Genomic DNA, 23326 nt, shown 5'->3' with positions numbered 1-23326 from the left:
TTTTAAGTTAAATCACACAATTATGTCAGGAAAAGAAGATATATTTGGGGTAGGCATTTCTTTAAAAAAATTCAGGGTCTGCTCAGTGCTTCATTTGAAAATACCTATGTGGAAAGAAGCAAGTGATCAGAATGCTTCCAAAAATGAAATGGGAATACTGATGCTTCATCTGGAGCACCACAGATGTTTTCAGAATTGAAAACTGTTGAAGTTAACTATAAAAGAAAGGGCTTACCCCAGATTTTAAATATATTTCCATAAATAAGAGAAAGTCTTTTGGAAACGCTGTAGGAGGCGTTCCTTTAAACATGTTTGTAGTTAAAATATTTTACCTTGTTTTTCCTGCCCTGATAGTTACTGTATCAAGCTCCTAAGCTTGACACTTGGTAGTTGATAACTTCTGTTTTTTTCAGGCAACTGAAGTTAATTTAGAAACTACCTCCTGGCAAGGTTTAGAAAAATGTTTCTATATCTGACTGCCATTAAAAAGGAACAGGCGAATCAAAGATGTTTTCTCTTGAGACCACACTTCTTTTTGCACCCTTCAGTGAACACACGCAAGCGAGAGCAGTGGCCTTGGCACATGCTGCAGGGTCCCCTCAGTGCTACTGAAGGCAAAGAGATCAGGTGCTGCATGCTGGAGGTTTCACCGCCTTGACAAGTCCTCTTGGGAGCAAAGTGCATAGAGTTCCTGATGGATTCATAAGGCAAATGATAGGCTTTTGGGGGGGAGAAGGGACAAAAAGCTCTTCTAATATTCTGTTCCTGCACTAGATGAAAAATTATGGCACTTTAGATGAGGTATACACTGTGGTTCAACTGGAATTAGCTTCTACTCACTCAAACTTTTCCTCTGGAAAAATGTTTTTTCCAAACTTTAACAGACTCTACCCATCACTTTACAGTGAAAAAGAAAAAAAAAAAAAGTATTACATATGTACAAACAAAAATCAACATTTGCAAAGGTTTTGTTAATTTACAAAGAAACAAAGTGCATGACAGCTGCTGTTCACTTTGCTTGTCAGTAGATAACCATGGATGATTTAGTTTTTCAATGAACTTTAAAGTCCATTGTAAAAGACCGTTAGAGAAAATCAATACCTGCAAGATAAATGGCAAAGTACGTGAATTTGAAATACAGCAGTACTGAACCACTGCTCCTCAAATAAGAGCATTTAAACATGTGGTGCCTGGGATGCACAACAGCGTGATTTTATATCATGATCAAGAATTCCAAGGGAGGAAGTAGATATTGAACCAATAATATTTGCTGATTACCCCAGGCCTCTCTTTTTTAACAAAATCCATAAAAGTATGGAGAGGAATGACAGGTGTGAAGGATAAACACTTCAGGAATTAGGCAAACGGAATGTAACCCAGATAAAAGTAAGCTAGTGTAGACAGGCAAAACTAGTCGAAATATCCAAATTAATCTGTCTCTCACAGCTACTGCAACTCAGAAATTCAATAATACCGCCAGTAAGCAAATAATATTGGTTGACTCTACAACTACAGCATCCCTAAAGATAAAGTTCTTTGAGTCTTTACGTACAGTTCTGTGAAAAACCTCACCTATAAAAACTGTGCACCTGGAAGGCAGACAAATCAATAACAAATAAAATACTAGAATCTATTAGAAAGATATGGAAAATTAATATGAAAATATGAGAATGACACATTACTTTCTTAAAATTGTATTGAGTTTTGGTCCTGCACTTTAAACATACCCAGATTTTTCTTTAAACTTTTCTCTTTGTATACATACATGGGCACACAAGCCCCTAATCTATACACATGCACATTCCCACATCTGCCTCATAAATACACAATTGTCATATACATATTTTGCAATCAATCAGTCAAATTCGCTACCGTGTATAATGTGCATTGGGCTGCTGTCATTTGAAAGAAGTTGGCTGATACGTTACCTTATAACCACCCCCAGAACTGTGTGCTGCAGCACAAGTCCTGTCAGCAAGATATTTGCAAGCCATGAAAAATAACAACAACACCCCAACAACAACAACCAAAACCAACCAAACAAAAAACCCCAAAAACCAACCCAACCCAACCCATAAAAACAACCTCTTGTTGTTTTAACTTCAGACATAAGGTGAGTTTGCAAAACTCAGACTTGGCAGTGGTTCAGGTGATCACTGTGTGTCAGTAGTGACACTGCTCCCCTTTCCGTTCCCCTGAAATTATGGTGACAAGTGTGATGCTGCACAGTTCAGGCCACGGTCACGGATGAACAGATCGTACTCGTTGACTTGGCAGAAATAACCCAGGGCAGTTTCCTTTCTGTTGCTATTAACTTACTGTTTGCTGATTCGTTACATGCTGAATTACCTCCACACATGGAAACCTGAGTGGCAACATGCAAAATATTGATTTTGGTGTACTCAGTGCATTTAAGATAATAATTAATTAAACACATGATAAAGTGTGATAGCAAAAAAGCATTTTGATAATAATCAGAGCCATTTTCTGAGACATTAAATAAGTGAGAATCACAGAAGAGAGTATTTTTGTTAATGCTGTTCTGATAAACATGGAGAACTACAGAAGCATCAAACGTTATTATGGAAGTAATACCTTGTTGCAAAAACTCAAGATGCTTTGCCATAAACTAAAAGTAGCAGGTTCACATTTTTCACATTGGCTAGCAGCACAACTTTAGACTTTTGTTATTATACAGAATTAATAAGATCCTGCGGTTACTTTACTGGTTGTGATAGATTTAGCTTGATTCAAGTCAAGATCATCTAGGCCTTACCTGTCATGCCTGTTTTTACAATAGCTTTTGCTTTTTTCTTTTTTACAGCACATGCCCAGGCAAATGCTCAAAATGATTCTATTGCTCATCAAATCTCTGTCGCAGGGATTCTTCTCAGTGTGCAAACATCATCCCAAGTTACCAAGTTAGAAAAGGATCAGCCCCATTCACAGTGAGGCGGCTGGGTACCACTCAGTCTTTTGCATAAGGGAACAGCAACCACGGCAGCACAGACAAAAAGGGTTTTCTAAAATTGTGTCAGTGATGCACTGATTTAAGGTAGTTTCAATACCGGATATTAGAACCAGCTTGGAAAGCATACACCTTTACTTACTGTGTTAAAATTTGGGAAGAATCCAACAGCAGAGCTGCTGTCCACAGGGAAGGACATAAAGGGTTTGATATCCAGGGAAGGCTGCATCATCAAGGTAGGTGTGCGTACAAGGGTAGGAAGTGCAGTAGTGCCTGCCAAGAGCAAACAAAACCAGGAATTCATAGTATTCTCCTTTCCACATCACATGCAGTATAGCTGACACAACTGCCAAGCAAAAAAAATAATATAGGGAAGTAATGAAGTGGCTCTGTAGGAGTTAATAGTATTAAAAGAAACTTATTTCCACACATTAGAGATGAGGCAGAGCACTTCCCTATGGCCATGGATACTCAGATGCTGAAGAGGAGACATATGGTTTATAAATCACACTGGCAGGTAGAATAAATCCTTTCTAAAGCTGAAAAATTCTTCTGTGCCAAAAAGGCAAGAATGGATGCCCATGGAAGTCAGATGCTTTTGCAATTCATGGTTGCCTATTAGATCAGCTAGGACACACAATACGTTTCCAAACAGTGAGCTGCATGTTTATTTTTTCCTATTCTGACAGTAACTCTCAAGTGCTGCACAAACACCTTTCCACCTACCATTTAAAAAAATACCTTCTGTTTTACAGTGCAAGGGAAATATTAGAAAACAACCATCAATTAAATAATCAGGTAGCATATAAAAAAAATACAACTCTTTACCTGCAAGTCAAGCTAGCATTTTCTTAATTGGAGCCCAGATCTTCCTCTCCAAACAAGAGCTTTCTGGAAAGCTACATGCTGAAATTCTTTCTATATACACTTGAGAATCATTCCCCAGAAAGACCTCAAAGGAATGGGAAGGCACATATGTCTCAATATTCATTTTTAACTAGCTATCTGCCCTATTCACAAAACAGAGTGCCTAGTGCACAGCTTCCAGCTATGCCTGTAGGAGTATTTTTTTCCTGAAATCATACAAAATAGGTTTCAAATAACATTTCCCCTCACTGAAATAAAAAAATGCAACAACAACAACAACAAAAATCTCAGTTTCTCCTTCCTGGGCTGAATAAATAATTCAACACCGACTGCAGCAAGCACTGGAACACAAATGTCTCACACCTGTAAAGGAGCATGAGTCAGTCTCTCCGTCTCTCCCCTCTACCAGAATTTCTCCATAATTACCTCCTTCTCCCACTCACCAGTGGTCAGCACATCAGCTGGGAGCATAACAGTTCTCCTAGGAGTTTCTCTGGTCTCAAGCAGAGCTGACACAATACCTAAGCTTTTTCTCATAGAAGTCGCCTGAGCTTTTTAAACTCAGGGAAGTCAGAAAGAGGGGGGGGGGGGGGGGGGGGGGGGAAGGAGAAAAATAAACAAGCAATTTTCCCTCGCTTCTCCCATAAAATCAAATCATTTGCATCCACTTGCCAGATGTTGGGGAATCCATATGGGCTGCCAGAATACCAGTCTTCCAATAAGGGATCTCCCTTTCTCCCTGTTAAGATAGGCATAACTGAAGGCAGAGTTTCCTCCTTTTGATCTTATCATCCTGACTCCATGCACACAATTTCAAACCCATTTTAAGGTTTCCAAGAGGAAAGCTGAGTTCAGAAGCCAGATGGGGCTGCGTGGATTTTTTGGATGACCAAACACTTAGAACTAGCCCTGAGCTCAAATTTTGCAGATGCTGGAGAGACAGTAATTTGATGACAGCTGTAGCCCAGTAAACATGATATTCTGGTCCAGCAGATGAATAACAGGCTACAATCTATTCTCAGTTTCTTCTATATGAAAAGTGTGCTAATTGCAGAAAGATGGGCCATTGACAACTATGGAGAGCAAACTGTTGAACACCATCCCAACTGAGCTGTACAACTTGAAAGAAAAAAATAGGCTTGAGATATTTTCCACAATATTTTCTCCCTTCTACCCAATACTTTAATAAATGTAAGGTTTGTTTCTGCAACTCATTGACAGTTGTGCTTAATTAACTGTAAGTCAAAGCTTATTCAAGTGGAGTCACAAACGTCAAAAAGTTAAAGGCTAGCATGCCTATAGTTTCTTCTTCATATCCATAATGAAAAATATGCATCAATAGAAAAGCAGTGTGTCAGAGGATTTATCCAAAGGAAGTATCTTCAACTGCAAAAAATAATGATTATTTCTACTAGCTGGTTCCAAAACAGTAGGTTTACATAATTTGGATTTCAGAGTTGTATTCAAACAGCAGCTATGCTGTATTTAATTACGTAAAGCCCACAAAATGCCATCTTCAGTCTAACTTCTACAAGTTTCTCTTTGAAGTTAATAAGCAATTAAAGATCCATGAAGTTAAAAAAGACCTGTCCTTTCTTTACACATGCATACTTCAATGAAGCTATGGTTATATATTTTAACTACATTTTACAGAAAAATTGTATCATTATAGAGTTAAATTGTGACTGACTTTAAAAATCAGAGTTAAGCTGGGTTTTTGGTTGCTGTCTTCACCCAAGGCATAGAAAACATCTGGCATAAAAGTTTTAAAATTAAAAAAAACAATTAGCATCCTCCTGCAAACAATGCAATATTCTTTGTACTACTTGGCTGAGTACAGAAAATTTCATGCAACAAAGATGTTTAAAGTCTGCCTGCAGTTTTGCAGTCTATGGTGTTTCTGCAGCCAGAGTAATACACGACCAGTAGACTAGGATACTTTTGGAGTTCATACAGAACAGAAAACATACACACTTATCAGACTGATTAGTGGAGGCATTAATAATTAGAACTTTGTTCCCCTTCTGTTTGCCAGTTTACTACTTCAACTTGTTGCCATTCAAATACCAGTGATCCTGCCTGCTTGACTGATTTTTCAGACCCACCTTTGAAAGCCTCTGCAAGAATGATCAGATGAAGATGACCTAAACTATAGGTATAAGCATTCTGGGACAAAATAATGAAATCAAACAGACTAGGACACAGTTTTACACTGGTGTTGCTCCCAAAGGTCAAATAGATTCTCACTGTTCCACCAAACCTCTATGCAGACCTGAGCTAAGCAGGAGCCCTGGCACAAGAAAGATGTAGCTGACAAGCTTCATTATCTTCAGAAATGTAACAGATGTTTACCATTTCACTAGCATTTTAATGGTAAAGGCAACTTACCATGTCAAACACAGATTGTTTTAAACTACTTGTAATATTTAGCATAAATATAACTGATCTTCCTTGTAAATTAATTTGTTCATTTCAGCTTAGTAATTTTTAAATAGTATTTTACCTTTTTAACTTCAATTTTACTCCCACAGCATGGGAGCTGGAGATACAAGCAGATGACAAACTTTGCCAAAAGGCACTGGTCCCTTTTTACCCTTATCTAAGAGGAGGAAAACAGGTTTCATCTGAGCAGATGATCCAAAACGTCTAATTTTATTAAGTTCTTCTTCACCCTAGACATATTTATCTGAAAAGAAGTCCCTGTGTAACAGGCACTGTTTCTCTTTAGCCACATACATATGGTTTCATGCACACTGCAATGCAGTGGGAAACTGATGCTTTTGCAAAATTTATGAGAGGTTGTTGTCTTTACCCAAATGTGACTTGTCTCTAAAAAAAAAGGTATGTAATGAATAGATTAAGCAGTGAAAGTGATATTTTGGGGAAGCAATTAGGAAGTCTTGTATCAGTCAGTCTCGTAGTGAGCCGAGTCCTAAGAGCCATACAAAATGTGGACGTGAGGAGTTTCTACCAACAACCCCCCACAACAACTTTACAGTTTCATAGAAAAACTGCAGAAACCAAGACTGGCATGATCACAGTTTTGGCAGAGGCAAGCAGAGTTAACTTTGGCCGTGGTTAACGGTCACTGTTCATCTTTTTCAAGTAAGAGCAGTGTTGAATTCAGTCAAATCTAAGCACACAATTTCTCCTTTTGTACCTCCTGAAAACTATTTGTGAAAGTATTACTTCAGTGATTTTCTCTGTAAGTGCTTTTCTTTATCACTGGCAGACACAAAAAAAAAGGTGTAAAATCTGCACGTTAATTTAAGTTTGGGTCAATATCAGACAATTACAAGAAAAAACCAAAACGAAACTATTTTATCATAAAAATTACTTATCTAAAACATATTTTGTGAACAATTTTAGCATACTTAAGTAAATTATTTTGCAGACTTGAAAGTATGCTCTTCTGAAGTCTTCATTAAAGGCAACTACAGAGAAAGCTAAAGCCATACTCAAGTTGCTCCTCTTTTTCCATTACCTAAAGACATTACTGCAGTGTTCTAATCCTCTGTACCAAGGAGAAGCCCAAACCCAGAACATGAGCACTGAAGTACTATCAGGACTGAATAAAAGTACCCAACTGACAAATTTCTGTGAACTGGACAATCAACATCCATCTCAGCTTGCACATGGTTGGCCCTGACCTGTGGACAGTATCTGGGAATACTCTGAAGGAACATTGTCTTTGTTATTCACACCCACCACTACTTACGTGCATCACCCTGACAGTTTTCAGTTTATGGACAGGCTGTGCTGGCTTTTTCATCCCTGAATTGTCTGACCATCTTAAACTATGAGGAAACTTTATTTTCTACACCAAGGTTGAGTAGCTTCATCTAGCCAGTGAATAGGAGCAATATAACTGATGGAGCGGGTCAGTTCTGGGCTTTCTCTTCCTTTGGGTTGGACTAAATGATCTCCAGAGGTCACTTACAACCCTAACCATTCTGCGATTTGGTGCAACATTTTTTTAAACACTCGAGCCAACAGTTTCCATTCAAGGGTGGATGACAAGTTGTCCCTTTTGATCTATGCCATGATGGCTGAATTAACTACAGACTGCAACCACCCTATGCACAGCTAGCCTGCCTTTAGACCTCACACCGTCATCTCCATTTACAGTGTTTTCCTTCAGAGCACCAGAAGACAGAAGCCCAGGCAGAAAATATTTGAAATGGCTCCCTGAATCGATTCTGAGATAATTCTGCATGTGTTCCTCTATGCGCTTTTTCTGGGACGCCATGGTTTCAGTACAATTCCTTAATTTGTCAGTGGAAGCTTTAAACATTGTCAGAAATATTTACTTCAGCATGTGGCTCAAAAAGCAGTTTTATAAACAGATTAGAGCCAGAGGTAGTACCTAGGCTTTCATATTGAATAAAAATCTCTTCAGCTCTATTGCCTATGCCTTGCAAAAAACTAAAAAAAAAAAATCATCCAAAACCAAAAATCCCACCACAACCTAAAAAAACCCAACTTGCACAAGGCTTTCTTACACTGGCTTATTTGCAGCTTTATGGGAAGACTGGCACAATGAAATGACGTTTATAAAAAACTCCACCTAACTACAGAAATGCACACCATTAAAAAATTGCTTTCTTCCCTTATATCTGATGGCCTTATTGCATCATGCCTTGGATCTATGTGCTTTTGCTACAATTTTTTTTTTCCCCCATAATTGACAGGTAAAAATCAAACACTTGCAAGTCACTACATTTTGTAGTTCAGGTATTTGTATGACACTAGCACCTGAAATCCTTCGAAATACTTGATATAAATATCAGTCTATTTCCTTCTCAGTGTGATCAGTTTACAGGATTCAGAAATTTTATAATTCTGTTTGTTTAGTTACAGCTGTAAATGAATATTAGAGAATGTAATGTGTTTCTGTTTATTGATAAGATAAACTGCTAAAAGCAAGTTAAGTGCAAGTAAAATAATTCTGAGTTTCTGAACAGCAGGTGTTGATATCAAAATGCATAAGGAAAAAGCTATTCTGGAAGTATTCCATTAATAACACTCATGGAGGTGAACCTTAAGACATTCTCCCTTCATAAATAAAAAGCAATGTGAATAAATACAGCATTTTAGTAGATTTTTTTTTTTTTCAGGATCCACTCAGCAGAATAAATATTCATTCCTTATAATATGGTATGATGATAAATTAGACTTACAATACCCGTAGGGATTGCAGTCTGTTAAAAGTAAAGTAGTCAAGGAGAGATAAGACCATTACTTCAACAGATTTTCCCAAACGGCAAATTAACACAATCCTAAGAGATAACTCACTATCCAGGCAACTTATTTTTAAAAATAGCTTGAAGCAGAAACCCAGCATATATGAGACATGGTACAGCCCCCAGCTGACAATAGGAAAAAATGTTAAGAACTTCGCTGCCCACAGGGCACCCTACAAATTAACTCACTAATGAATGAGGATGCAGTTCCTTAGGGAGCTGATGTGATTACCACCAACTCATACACATATTTTAAAACCTGGAGAGTGCACTAAATTCAGACCTCTTAAACATTATTCAGATATCAACATAGCAGTCATATCTCCCATTGACTTATTAATAGATTTAAAATCACAAACCATACATTAACATCCAAGTTTGGCAAATAAAAATGGGTAAACCCTCAAAAGTTGTGTTTTATTTTTCATTAGCCACAAGGAAAGGTGGCAAGAACTGGTGTGGACATTATGGCTACTCAACAGCACTAAGGAAGAACCACTCCATAAAACACAAGACAAGCAATAAGAAAGCATTAGTCCAGGTCTAGCCTTCCATAGCAACATATGGATACAAAACAAAATGTCAAGTATTTTGCACTCCATTCTGAGTTTACTTTTTCAGTAGATGCTCCAGCAAACCCACAGGCATTTGATGCAAATTCACCGCAACATAAAAATTACCTATACACTGTACAGTTTAAGCTCTTTGTGCTCAAGAATGATTGATCTAAGAAACGTCAGATTATAAAAATAATTCTCTCCCTACAAATTAAAACACAATTTCCAATATGCTTGAGCATGATGTTAGTATTTCCATTATTATCCATCTAGAAATAAATGTTCTATGAAGGTGTGCTAACAGAATTCCTTATTCTCCTTTTGTACAAAATCAAATACCATGAAATGAGGTATTCCTGCATTTCAAATACATGTAGAATTCCACCAACTAGGTCAATACCAAAAATAAATTGAAATCTGCTTCTGCTGAAATGAATAGAAGTTTTGGCATATGATCAATCCAAAAAGTCAACCAACACTTAACTAACATTCTTAATTATATATAGTTCATTTACAACCAGAAAAGAAGTACAGCTATATATTGCATCCATTTCACATAAGAATTCTAAAAATAAAACCATAAACCTACTGGCACTTACAAGTAAGCAAATCTTAATTAGATCAGATCCTTTCTCATTGAAGTATTAGGGATGACTTGGAATTACTTTAATTTCCATGAATTGTTAATATTCCTCTGCCTATTTGTTTTCTGTCTTCAGTGCCTTATGACTGAAAGACTTTAATTTCAAGAAATAAAAATTTAGACAATAGATCATAAATATTATGCATATAATTTATGTGAAGACTATCATGGAAAAACTGATCTTGAAAACCTCTATTAGGACAGTATTAATATTCAAAAGAACTGTGTCAATATTTATTTCCTTAATCTCTACGTTTAGTACATCAAAATCATGGAAAACAAATAATTATATTTACCTAGTGGAGGAAGAGGACAGAAGAGGCATAAAAACAAGAAACTGAAATTTCAGTATTTTAGAGACAAGTACATCAAAACATGAATCAAGAAAAACCTCATTCTCCTTGCAGTTGTGCTGCAAGTCTAATAGTTTGCAATAACAACAGGAATCCCTGTAGGTTTTTGTACAGAAGATACCAGAACTGACAGAGTGGGAAGAGAAGTCCAGTAATTAGAAGTGGAATGGATTATCTTGCATTTTCCTTAAATAACTGTGTTACAATTGCCTGATAACATTTGGAAAAGCCCTGTCCCTCCATGCATTTGCAGAACCTGTGACTCATGATCCTGTCCCCTTCCTCCTTCAGCTGCCACTCTCATGTTCCTGTGGCTGAGAAGGGACCTGAACCATGAACGCCTCCTATTTCACAGCAATTGTATGACACTGTCCCACTGCATTTTTTGAAGTATTTATATTCCCAAGTCAAGCTAAAGTACTACACTAGTATCAAAGCCTGTTTGTCAGCACTGGCTCCTTTTCAAGTCTAAGCAATTGCATAAATTATAGAACAACCCTCACTATATTTAGAAGAAATGTGCTGGCTGATGTACAACTGTAATTTATCATTATCTATAGGTAGTATGGAAATATTTCTCATTGATTTCTCAAAAGAACTAATTCTCTAGACTTCTAAAGCAACCGAGACAATTTGTTTGACTGAAAAGCAGGCTGGCACATTATAGCTTAACACCACCGAGCTCGGTAACTTGGATTTTTATTCTAACCAAACAGTGACAACTATTAATAAATGCAATGCTCCTGCCTGCATTAAAGCCAGTTGGAACTTTGCAGTCTATCCTAGTTTCTTTTCCTCCAAATCTCCTGGCTTGCTCAAGCCTCTCTCACAGCCTGAGTGAGCAGCTTTGCCTCCTCCTCTGTTCTTATCTGCTTCTAGGAAATGCTCCTTTGGAGTTGTTTTTGCTTTGAAGTTTCCCAAGTATGACAGAAAAAACAGCTGTGTATTTTTCAGCTCCCTATTCTCTTGCCATCTGGACTAATGGAGATCTTTTCAAAATCCTTAGGATCCTTTTTCTTGATGTGTTCAAACCAGGACCCCCTTGTCTTTTCCTCTCTCCCCAAACCAAGGCAGAGTGAGAGAGGGTATTTGTTCACTTTTCTGCTGTCACCCTTAACTAAAACCAGTCTTGTTCAGAGCATGGTGCAACTTCCAGGTCAGTCCCCATTTTTTCCCTCACCATATATTCTTAGGTGCTGTGCATCAAGCCTGCGAGTGTTCCAAGAAAAAGCACAAACTCCCCTCTCCATTCAGCATTCTGATTAAACACAATGTTTTATTACAAACTGAAGCTTCCCTTCTAAGGAACAGGAACAAAAAAAAACCCAATTTACATTACCTTAAAAGTTTGAATAATTTTGGGGATGTGACTTGGTTGCAGTTAACTTTTTAGAGAGTCTGTTATCACTTCATTTCTCACATAATGTGGTGTTTCTCAAAATCCAACCCTTATCCTGAATTCTGTCACCACATCATTGAGCTAACCACCACTAATCCTCAGTGAGCCTCAACACAGACATCCTTTCATGAGATACTGAGTTCCTGTCCACTAAAACCAAACAAGTCTAACAACAGCAATGCTGCTGGGTGACCATTTTGTTATTGGTCAGTCAAAACCGTTATGCCTGAATTTTACATTTAGGGGGTTTATGTCTGCAGTTGGCTTCTTGCTCCTTATTCCATTTCAACAGTCCAACACACCAGCTCAACAGTGCTGTGCACAAAGATAATAGGGGTCTAGACCCATATGCATCCCCACGGATGTGTCTGTTCACTTAACCACATTAGACAATTTCCAAGTCTCTTAAAAGCCATCATAGCTCAGAGAATTTCATGCCTCATTTTCTTCTTCTACATATCACACAATCACCTCTAGAAAATACAGTTACCTAAGTTGCTTCTTGTTTTCTGTTCATAAGTTCTTCTATTGGTACTGCTCCCTAAATATCCTTCAGATAAAAGATTGCAACAACAGGTGATTTAGGTGTTTAAAGTGGTCTATTGAAACTACCTGCAATGGAAATCAGGATCCCTACTGAACGAAATCTGGTTTTCCTTCTAACTAAAAGTTTCAATTTTTCAGAAATTTCAAAATAAGTTCGAACATCCAGTCCACCCTCTTTCTATCTGAAAGGTCACAATTTCAGTCACAATCTTCCCCTTAGTTGCTATCTTTTCCATACTTAGGTACATGCTTTTAGAAGGACTACTATCTTTCTGTTTAGAAGTAATAAACAATGATAGAGGGAAGAAAGGTAGATTTTAAAACCTTCATAACATTATCAAGGAAGCCTACTTTCCACACTGAATTTAACTGCTCTGCCGTGGCACAGGGCAGGCAGCATACAAGCACCCATCCAAAAGAGGTCAAACATGTAAAGGCAGTGGGCAGGTTTATCACACATGCAGTTTAAGTTCAAGTGATATAATCCTTTTTCTAAGACTGATGTACTGAAGAAATTCCTAGATGTCTTAGAAGCAGCTTAAAGAAAAAACAACTATTTAATAATTTCCTAGTTAATACTACAGAAGGGAAAATCTCCTTCTTCCCAAACTTCTCTAACTTCTTGATGCTCTATTTGCTGCCCCTAACTAAAGCAACAAGAACATCTTCACGGGATTTCCTGGAGGATTTCAGCTTTCTCCTAATCAAGATGGCATACTGCATGTCCTTTTCGGAGCCCACGCTCATAAAAGCAAGGGAGAAGTCAAAGCTCTGTTTCTGGAGCTTTACATGTTCCCAGTGCACCCTGTGATACTGCACCTGGAAACACAAGAATCACAGAGACCTCACCCTACTCAACAAAGCAGGAGCCTGACTCAGCCCTTCTCTCACCTAAAAATACAAATAAAGGTACCTTAACCTGGCTGTGAAAGAGCACAAGAGCTGCATTGCTGACCAAAGTTTTTTAGGTCATTTACAAACGGAAGACAGATACTACAAGTTCACCAGTGCCTTGCAATATTCAGAAGCTGCTGTGACCACACAACCATGAATCATTTTAGCAAAGCAAAAGCATAACAAAACAGAGATCATGTAGTTCCATAAATGCTTCCCACCACTAATCAGTCCCATGATGCTTACCTTGGTCCCTAAGGTTACAATCCACCTCCTCTGCAGCATTTGACCATACATACAGCATAAGACTCAGAGATAAATAATAATTTCATTTCAACATGGTGCTTTTGTGACGTTCGGTGCTATGAGACAGTGGGCAAGCAGCAAGCCTGAACAAATCCAGGCTGTTGTAATTCTGTGCTCAGCTTTAATTACCCTTGAGGAGAGTGTTTGCAACTTGACTCCAGAGGGAGGGCAGCCTACTATTGACATCAGCAGATCAAATATAACTGGAAAGACTGATAAACTGTATTTTAGTGACATTTTCCCTGCTATTATTCTTAGAATTAAACTTAGAGGGGTTACTAGCTAGCTGGCTGCCAGAGAGCTGCATTTTAAATAACTTCTGGGAAAAAAAAAAAGGGGGGAAAAAGAAAAAATAAATGGTGTCTGCTTGAATATTTTTAAAAGTTTGTAAAAGGGGACCTTGGAGCACAGGGTTACAGACAGTGCAGCATCATGATACTCAGAAGATCAAAATCCACAACTCCTGGCCCTCCTGAATTGAGGTGCATTGCTTCACTTTATTCTTGAAGTCAGGACTGATGAATAAGTAAGAACTTAAAAATTTATGGAACTATAATACATGCTATGTAATCTTTCTTACACAGGGAAGAATGAAGGCAACAGATTTCAAATTAACAAATCTGTTAGCACAGATCAGCACAGTCATGAACATCAATTAAACACTAGTATCTGACTATAAACCTTACTCTGCTTCTGGATGCCGCAGGGCACCAGCCCTGCCAGGGCTGTACCATCAAGACTTCTGATGCTGTTACATTTTCAAAGACCGTATGGCATGAACTTGGGCAACCCTACACTCAGTTACACTCAGAAAGAGAGACCAAAAAAAGAGCAATATATAACAGACTGTTTCTGTTAAATTTAACTGTAATTGAACCAAAGAGGAAAGTTTGATAACAGAACATTAAAACTGGCTTTTAACAGGACTTCAGCTAGCATAAGCCTTTCAAATAAAGCCACCTCTAATTTCCCATGACTTGATTTTGATTTATTTCATAAAATAAACCTAATTAATCAAACACTATACTGAAAATAAAGAGAAATAAACAGAAACTGAGAGTTGATGTAAAAAAAATGAAATGTGAAATGTGCCATGCAGCCTGCACCTACTGTCCATCTGTCTGTGATCAGACTGGGGGCAATCTCACCACCCTTCCCTTCCCAACACTCCCCTGGAGCCAGTGCAGGGGGTCAGACCAGTTGGAAACACATTGAAAAAAGTCAACAAAAGAGAAATTTGCTTTTAACCAGACTAGTGAGCTAGCTGGCTGAGCTGAACTCGTTGTTGTGAAATGGACAGTACTGAGATGGAGGAGGCTGAAAAGAAAAATTTTGTGAGCTCCGACACTTCTCATTCTCATTCAGACTCACCTGAACCACCCCTCATCTTTCTTGCACTGTAGCAGACAAATTTCATGCCTGTCACACTATGTTTCAGGTTGTATCTCTCAGGATGGTATCAGTCTTAGTTGATAACCTAGCAGTGTCAACTGGCATTGAGCTTGTGATACACAGCAACTCTTTCCTGCGTTCACAGAGTAGCGATTCCTGCTTATGTGCTGTGCCAGTTATTACTCAGTTCCTGTTTGCCTTCATATATTTTGTTATAATTAATTTGTCCCTTTCTTCAAATGAAAGATAATCTGTTAGTTCTCAAACTTGGTTTGTTCTTTCTTCTCTTTTAAAAATACTGTGACACCCATCGGCTCTCTTCTAGTGCTCTGAGACTTCATCTTCTCTTCACAAGTGGCAACAGCCCTGATATTTTCATTCGTGTAAGTATCCTTGTGTCACATTTGTCAGAACTAGCTTTTTGAAGATTTCAGTTCATTGAGACACACTAAACTGTTCTTACAGGTTTTTGTTACTTATATTGATAACTGTCAGGTTAACACAATTGATCTTTCTAACAAAAAATAAAGAAAAAATGGCACCATGCAACCCAAACTTCTTGGCTTCCTCTGGCAATCAAAGAATAACAATCTACCTTTTTCTTTGGTATTCTGTAAGTATTGTAAGTGCACTTACAGTAAGTTTTCTTCAAGTGTGATGCTTATTTCAACCTCATTTCTTTTCTAAGTTTGTCCTATACATTTGCATTACTCTTTCTTCATCAACCTTAGTAATTTAGACTACTTTTCATTTCCTACCTATAGTTCTCTTGTACTTGACTCCATAAAGCTCTTGTAGTTTAGTCAAATTATCCTTGCCAAACTTCCTGTCTTTCCTCTGCCATTGGAGAGTTTACATATGTGCCCTGAATAGGGTCTCTTTAAAGGAACTTCCAAACCCTTACAGTACACTTGATAAAAGAAATATCCTGATAGGTGTATCTTGAAGAAAAAAATCCAGTCAATCCTCTCTTCAAAATTACTTTCACTACTGCTCACTTGGTGTATTACATTGTTTCTATTGATAAGCAGACGTAGTAGCATTTTGCTGCATAACTTAAAAATCAGCTAAGATGACTGTTGTGTTATTATTTCCACAAAGACAGAACTCTCTTTCACTTCTAACAAATGTTGGGCTAGGTATAGATTATATTTTGATAAATCAATCCATCAGGCAGCAGTGCAGACTTAAAGTCAGACTTAGGCAAAAACTACAGAAAATAAAAGTATCTGGACAATCTGTCTGAAAAGCCTTTTTTAAAGATTACCTCGTCATGCAGTGAGAAATACGGAAAAAGGTACAAATAGTGAAAAAGTTTTATGTTTTTCCAAAGAATACTTGAGTTGCAAGAGCAAGGGATTGATTGACCTGCCAGAGTAGCAATTAAGGTGAAGGAAGAAAAAGCCCAGTTCCCTCTTCTGCATAAAACCATCATGTATGACGCCTTTTAACCTGGCCACAGCATGAGGGACAATGCTCAAAGTATCAGTGTGTCCCTTAGATCAAGCAAGGACTTATCAGTCCCTGTCTGATAATGCTTATTGTGTTGAGCAGCAGGTACCTTTTAACTTGAAAAGGATTTACGAATTGAAAAGAGACTGAGGCAAAGCAATATAAGAAGCAAGCTCTGGGAAGTCCAGAAAATACAAAAAGTTAAATATGGACCCCCTAGAGTACAATACATGATAGACACAGAGGCAAGAGGAGGGACAGGGTATTTGAAAGACTTCTGAAGTAAAGAATTCTGAAAGGTTTGGAGAATACAGAGAGCTGGAATAAAAGGATATAACTGAGAAAAACAGGTCTGAACATCAGTGAAAGCTTCTTGACAGCAAGATTATTCTGAGTGATATTTAATGTTCATGGTGGCAGCCCTTTTGAGTTGAACTAGACTGTGGAAATAATCTCCCAAGAGAATCTGGGAATCTCAACCACACATGCATTTGTATCCAGACCAAATAAAACGGTGTTATATGTACAAGAGAAGCAATTCCACATTGACAAGAAGAGCATTAGATGACCAGCAATGGGTACTATGATTGCAGTTGTGAAAGACAAATTGCAATAAGGTATTTATAGCCAGTGTCAGGCTTTCTTTTATGTAGTACAAACATGACCTTGCTTCATTTCAAGAAGGCTATGTCTTTCATAAATAGTTTTATCACAAGTTTTGGTCAAGATCAATAAAACAAAATTTAACAGAAGTAAACAAAAGCACAAACATATACTACAAGCTAACATCAATGATGTCCCCAGTGTGGTGTATTTTATTGTGTCTCTTCTACAGCACAAAAGTGGGTCCTTCCTGCACAAACCAGGCTGTCAAAGTCTCAACATCACAATGTGGAAATAAATATCTCTATATTTCTTTGTATAGAGAACTAAAAATCTGTAGCTTAAAAGGAAACAAGAGCACTTATTTCTGTTTGAAATTTGCATTTTAATTTTTCCTATAGTACTTTTTTTTTTTTTTTTGGCATTTGAAATGCAAATGCACTTACACACTAACAGAATCACTCTGATAGGAATTATGAACTTATTAATGCAGAAAAGTAAAGCAGAAAAACTTTTCTTCTATCAAATCTGGTTGTTGACAACTGAACATTTTAGTAGTTCTCAATGCAGTACCAGCTGCAAATTCTGGGAAATGAAGATTGCTAAGATTCCCTCCCTGCAAATGGAATTTTCCACTTTTTCTAAATACTATTTTTGTCAAAGCAACTTGTACAGAGTTGTGCTACCACTGCACATGAAATGGAAAGTTCCATAGCTGTAATGAAACTGGGAACTTTTGTTCATGGATACCTTTATTTTCATATTAAGGACAAATGTGTCAGAGTCAACAGCAGGGCTACTTATCTTTGCAGTAAACCAAAGTTTAATAATTTTATTCCTAAATACAAGTTGCACCTGATTTTAAATATTAATTTTACATAATACATCTCCAGCAAGGTCATGATAAAACACCCTGAGCACAGCTGCTAGTTGCCACATCCCTTACACCTACCATAACAACTTGCTTACATGCAAAGCACTGTGAGCTGAATCAGCGAAAAGCAGAGACAACTTTCATTTAGGGACATTAGGACCTGTGGAAGTTGCAACAAAGCAAGATATCAAATAATTTATACTTCCTTTTGCTAGTGATGGCAACTTTCAACCATTATCACTAGGTACATCCAAGCATTTTGATTAAAAGCTGATCACTGAATCATGGAAATCAATCAAGAAGCTTCTGACAAAACTCAAATGGCAGAAGGAAGTTTACAGAATGGAGAAAAAGGGACGAGCCACCTAGGAAGAATATAAAAATGTTAGAGTACTCAGGGATGTGGTGAGGAAGGCTAAGATCCACCTGGAATTAAATCTGGCAAGCGATGTCAGAGACAACAAGAAGGACTTCTTCAAGTACATCAGGAGAAAAAGGAAGGTTAGGGAAAATGTAAGCCCATTGCTCGATTATGTGGGTGCCCTAGTGATGGAAGATACAGAGAAGGCAGAGTCACTGAATGCCTTTTTTGCTTCTGTCTTTACTGCTAAGGTTGGCCCTCAGGAATCCCAGACCCTGGAGGTAAGAGTGGAAGCTCAGAGAAAGGAAGATTTTTCCCATAGTTGAGGAGCATCGAGTAAGAGATCATTTAGGCAAACTGGACACCCATAAATACAAAAAGGGTGATTCAGGAAACTATAGGCCAGTCAGCCTCACCTCCATCCATGGCAAGGTGATGGAACTACTCATTCTGAATGCCATCTCTAAGCATGTGGAGAAAAGGACAGTTATCAGGAGTCAACATGGATTCACCAAGTGGAAATCATGCTTGACCAACCTGATAGCCTTCTATGACGGTACGACTAGCTGAGTAGATGAGGGAAGAGCAGTAGATGTTGTCTACCTTGACTTCAGCAAGGCTTTTGATACTGTCTCCCATAACATCCTTATTAGGCAAGCTCAAGAAGTGTGGGTTAGATGAATGGACAGTGACATGGAGTGACAACTGGCTGGATGGCAGAGTTCAGAGGGTTGTGTTCAGCAGTGCAGAGTCTGGTTGGAGGCCTGTAGCTAGTGCTGTTCCCCAGGGGTCAGTACTAGGTCCAGTCTTGTTCAACCTGTTCATCAATGACCTGGATGAAGAGACTGAAACTCAGCAAGTTTGCTGATGATACGAAACTGGGAGAAGTGGCTGCTACACCAGAAGGCTGTGCTGCTGTACAGTGAGACTAGGACAGGCTAGAGAGCTGGGTGGAGAGGAATCTAATGAAGTTCAACAAAGGCAAGTGTAGGGTCCTGCACCTAGAAAGGAATAACCTCAGGCACCAGTACAGCTTGGGAGCTGATGTGCTGGAAACAGCTGTACAGAGAAGGACCTGGGAGTCCTGGTGGACAACAGGTTGACCATGAGTCAGCAACGTGCCCCTGTGTCCAAGAAGGCCAGTGGTATCCTGGGGTGCATTAGGAAGAGTGTGGCCAGCAGGTCGTGGGAGGTTATGCTCCCTGTCTACTCTGCCCTAAGCCACATCTGGAGTCTGTGTCCAGTTCTGGGCTCCCCTGTTCAAGAATGACAAGGAATTACTGGACCAAGTCTAGCAGAGAGCTGCAAAGATGATTAGGGGTCTGGAGCATCTTTCTTACAAGGAAAGGCTGAGAAAGCTGGGTATATTCAGCCTGGAGAAGAGAAGACTGACAGGGGACCTTACTTATCCTTATAAATATCTTACGGGCAGGTGGTAAGAGGATGGGGCCAGACTCTTTGCAATGGTGTCCAATGATAGGATGAGGGTCAACAGGCACAGACTGAAGCACAGGAGGTTCCATCGGAATATGACGAGAAACTTCTTTACTTCGAGGGTGACAGAGTACTGGAACAGGCTGCCCAGAGAGGTTGTGGAGTCTTCTCTGGAGACATCCAAACCTACCTGGATGCATCCCCCTGCAATCTACGATAGGTGAAACTACTTTAGCAGGTGGGTTGAACTAGATGATCTCCAGAGGTGCCTTCCAGCCCCAACCATTCTGTGATTCTATGAAAGTAAGGCTAGATGATATCAAGTCAAAGAGATGACTGCTACTGGCTCCATGGAATTCTGTGCATTTTCTGCAAACATGTGTAGATTAAAAATAAAAAAAAAATATCAGATATTTGAAACAGATCTTAGTGAATTGCAAAGACATATTCACTATAAACTACAAAAATCCCTGACAGATCTCACATTTGAATAAATGTTCTGCAAGTTTACGTGACAGTCACAGAGTAAATAGCAAATAATGATACGTGTCAAGATCTTGCTCATAGCCTGGAACTTTAATTATTTGAGAGAAAAATTAGAGGAAAATAATTAGATAGATTATAGTTATTAATTATGCAAAATAATTGCTGGAGTTACAAAAACTGCTTAGGCATTTCCAAGTTCATCCTGCAACAGCAACAGGATGTTGAGAGATCTGTTCTGTCTAATACCAGTGAGAACAATGTAGGCTAACGGTCCATCTTTCCCTGAATGTCTGGAATTCTACTGCTGAAAGTTTTGCTTGCACTTGAAAAGTTAATTACAAAGGGATAAATACATATTTGGCTTGCAAAAAAAAAAAAAAGGAATTTGCAATAAATTACAGCAAAAAATAATCGTATACAACTTTCAGTTTTCAGTCATCTACCCAGCCAGTCTTAGATCTTTTTAAGTATCTTAGATCTAAATAAATATCTGGATGCTAGGATCTCCAGGAACAGGAGATACTAACAGCCCTGAAAATCTTGGTTTATGAGCATTGAACCCCCCCAAAAAAGAAGCAGGAAACATTTTTCCCCCTATGAGGCAGAGAAACAGTTGGACGTATTTCATAGTGCAAAGAGGCTAAAATATTTGAATAAAACAAATTAAAGAAAATATACTAATGTTGTCTTCATTTAGGAGGGATAAAAACAGGTGTAACTTGAGTCATGAGTAACCAAGGACCACATGAGTATTTGTCCAGTTCTCTGAAGTCTAAAACAAACATCAGATGGTTACTTGTGCTGTTGTCACTGAATGAAGATATTCTGTTTGTCTGCATTAAAGGAGGGTTTGTGTGATGCTGTCAAGGCAGACTCTGAATAACAGCTGATTGCAATCTCTATCCTCCATCTTCCTTAAAGATGAAAAAAGCCTTCTTTAATAACAGACAGTTCAAACAATCAGGAATCCTGGATTCAAGAAATGAGGTGACACCTTTACAAAATACAGAGCACTAGAGTGGTACATTAACTGGAGAAAGTAGTGCTCAAATTCAGCTAATTTAAGACTCCAAGAGGTGTCTTGGTACATTCTGCATTGACAGCATACATATATACTAAGTGGCAGAATTCCTGCAGTACCTCCACCATCAAGATTCCAAAGAGATTTGTCAAATATTGGACACAAATTACTTAACAGTTTTATTTTCAGTAACTCATCTGTCATTACTTTTGTTTTAGAATAGATTTCCTAATTTACTATGTCTCAACTACCTACAAAATACTTTAATTCCTATTCTCCTGGCTTTAATATCAAGCGTGGGTTTCGGGGGTTTTGTTTTGTTTTCATTTTTGATTTGTTCTCCTCTCATAGCTGGCTTCCAGCACTAGTCTCTGCAGTGTTCACTTTGATTTTTCTCAAGGCTTTTTCCTCATGAACAATTTTCAGTTTCACATGTCAGCAAAAAATCCAAGCCCCTGGCACCAAGGGGTTATGATCAAAAACTGGTGATAATTCCTTCCAAATCCCTTTTATTTTATTTATTTGTAAGAAAAGCACTGCCTTTTATTTTTTAATATGCTTTCTTTTCCAGATCAATGGTGAAGCTAGATGAGAACTTAAACCTTTAACTTTTATCCCCTTTGGGAACTGACTCCACTTTTCTCAAGTGGGGTTTGCTCTTTGATCCATCAACAGAGAAGAATGCTTGAGCTCCTCTCTCAAGGTGTCATATATTGCATATACAAGGAGCTCTTTACTTTTCATGCAACTCATTCCATTAGAGAAGGTAAACTACAGCTTTCTATTGAATTTTAAAACAGTACCTCATATATAATTTATAAAAACTGCCAGTTGCATCAATCTTACTTTATTCTGGTATATTTTCTGCTTTAAAATGTCATGTGCAATATTTTAGCCATAGATGCAATATCTATTACTGGCTGTAAGTGACCCTGCACTGGCATCCATTTTGTTGCTATCAACAATCACTTGAGCATTACAGATTTTTTGGCTGACAACATCACCTACTGCTTTGTTGTTATGCTTGAAGTTGCCATGGAGACAAAAGAACAGCTGAATAGCAATTTTAATGCTTGAGAAATGCTTATTCTTTAGTAATAGGATGCTACTTGCCAGTATGGAGTCTCAGAGTTTAATGGAAGTTATTATAAATAGTAACTTTTGAATCAAAGCCTCTCTCAAAAAAATGACAAAAGACAAATAAGAGATTTGTGTTTCTTCTTGCCCACCCTAGTTTTACTGGTAATGAAAAGAAGCAGAGAAGACTATCTCCCTGCTGTGGAATAAGAGATCAGCGCGGCAGATGTTGCTTCCAGCCCCACATCCTGAAGGATATAACAGTCACTGCACAAAGATGCTTACCTTATTTTCTCTCCAAGTGCCTCTAGGCTGCAAATAACCTCAAAATGGGAAGAAATAAGGATGTTCCATGCTTCATCTTCCTCACCAATTCAGGTGAAGTCTGCTCCATCCACAGAAACACAACACAAACTAAGAAAAAAAAAAAAATCAAGGATCCTCTCCTTGAATTTCCTCCTCTAGCCGTACAGATCTGCTTTTTCTCAAGCACAACCCTTCCTACACAAAGTATGTGTAGAAGTTCCGACTAACAGCTGAATCCCACTGCTCTCTGCTCATAATCCATTAACTCACATTACTGTACAACTTGCAACTGATGGGAATCGAGGGCGCTTAGTCCCAGGATACTTGACGCCTTTCAGATTCCAGTCCTACATGTTTAATTCCTTCCATCTTGCCACAGCTCCTGCTTCCAAGTGGACAGAATGCATGGGATCAAAATGAGTATCACCTAAACACTCTTCTACCTTAAATCCTGCTGTTGTTGAGTCACAGAATTTCTAAAGATCATTATAAACAGCAGATTATCCCTGGTTTGGTACAGTGGATCAGAGACAAAATGTAATAA

General features: G+C 38.2%; 1 protein-coding gene across 3 annotated transcripts in view; it reads right to left on the bottom strand.

The window, feature by feature from the left end:
- Positions 1 to 23326, bottom strand: part of ZNF385B (zinc finger protein 385B) — a gene marked incomplete at both ends in the record, with an annotated part of 153371 nt that overhangs the window by 44587 nt on the left and 85458 nt on the right. For all 3 annotated transcript variants that reach the window (XM_080346760.1, XM_080346758.1, XM_080346759.1), the window contains one exon: positions 3111 to 3241. In XM_080346760.1, the coding sequence (XP_080202886.1) occupies positions 3111 to 3241 (131 nt within the window). The remainder of the gene's footprint in view (positions 1 to 3110; positions 3242 to 23326) is intronic.

The sequence above is a fragment of the Nesoenas mayeri genome (assembly GCF_963082525.1).
Source record: "Nesoenas mayeri genome assembly, chromosome: 6".
Lineage (NCBI taxonomy): Eukaryota > Metazoa > Chordata > Aves > Columbiformes > Columbidae > Nesoenas > Nesoenas mayeri.
The sequence above is the reverse complement of the archived record's forward strand: the minus strand, read 5'-3'. Positions and strand labels throughout refer to the sequence as shown.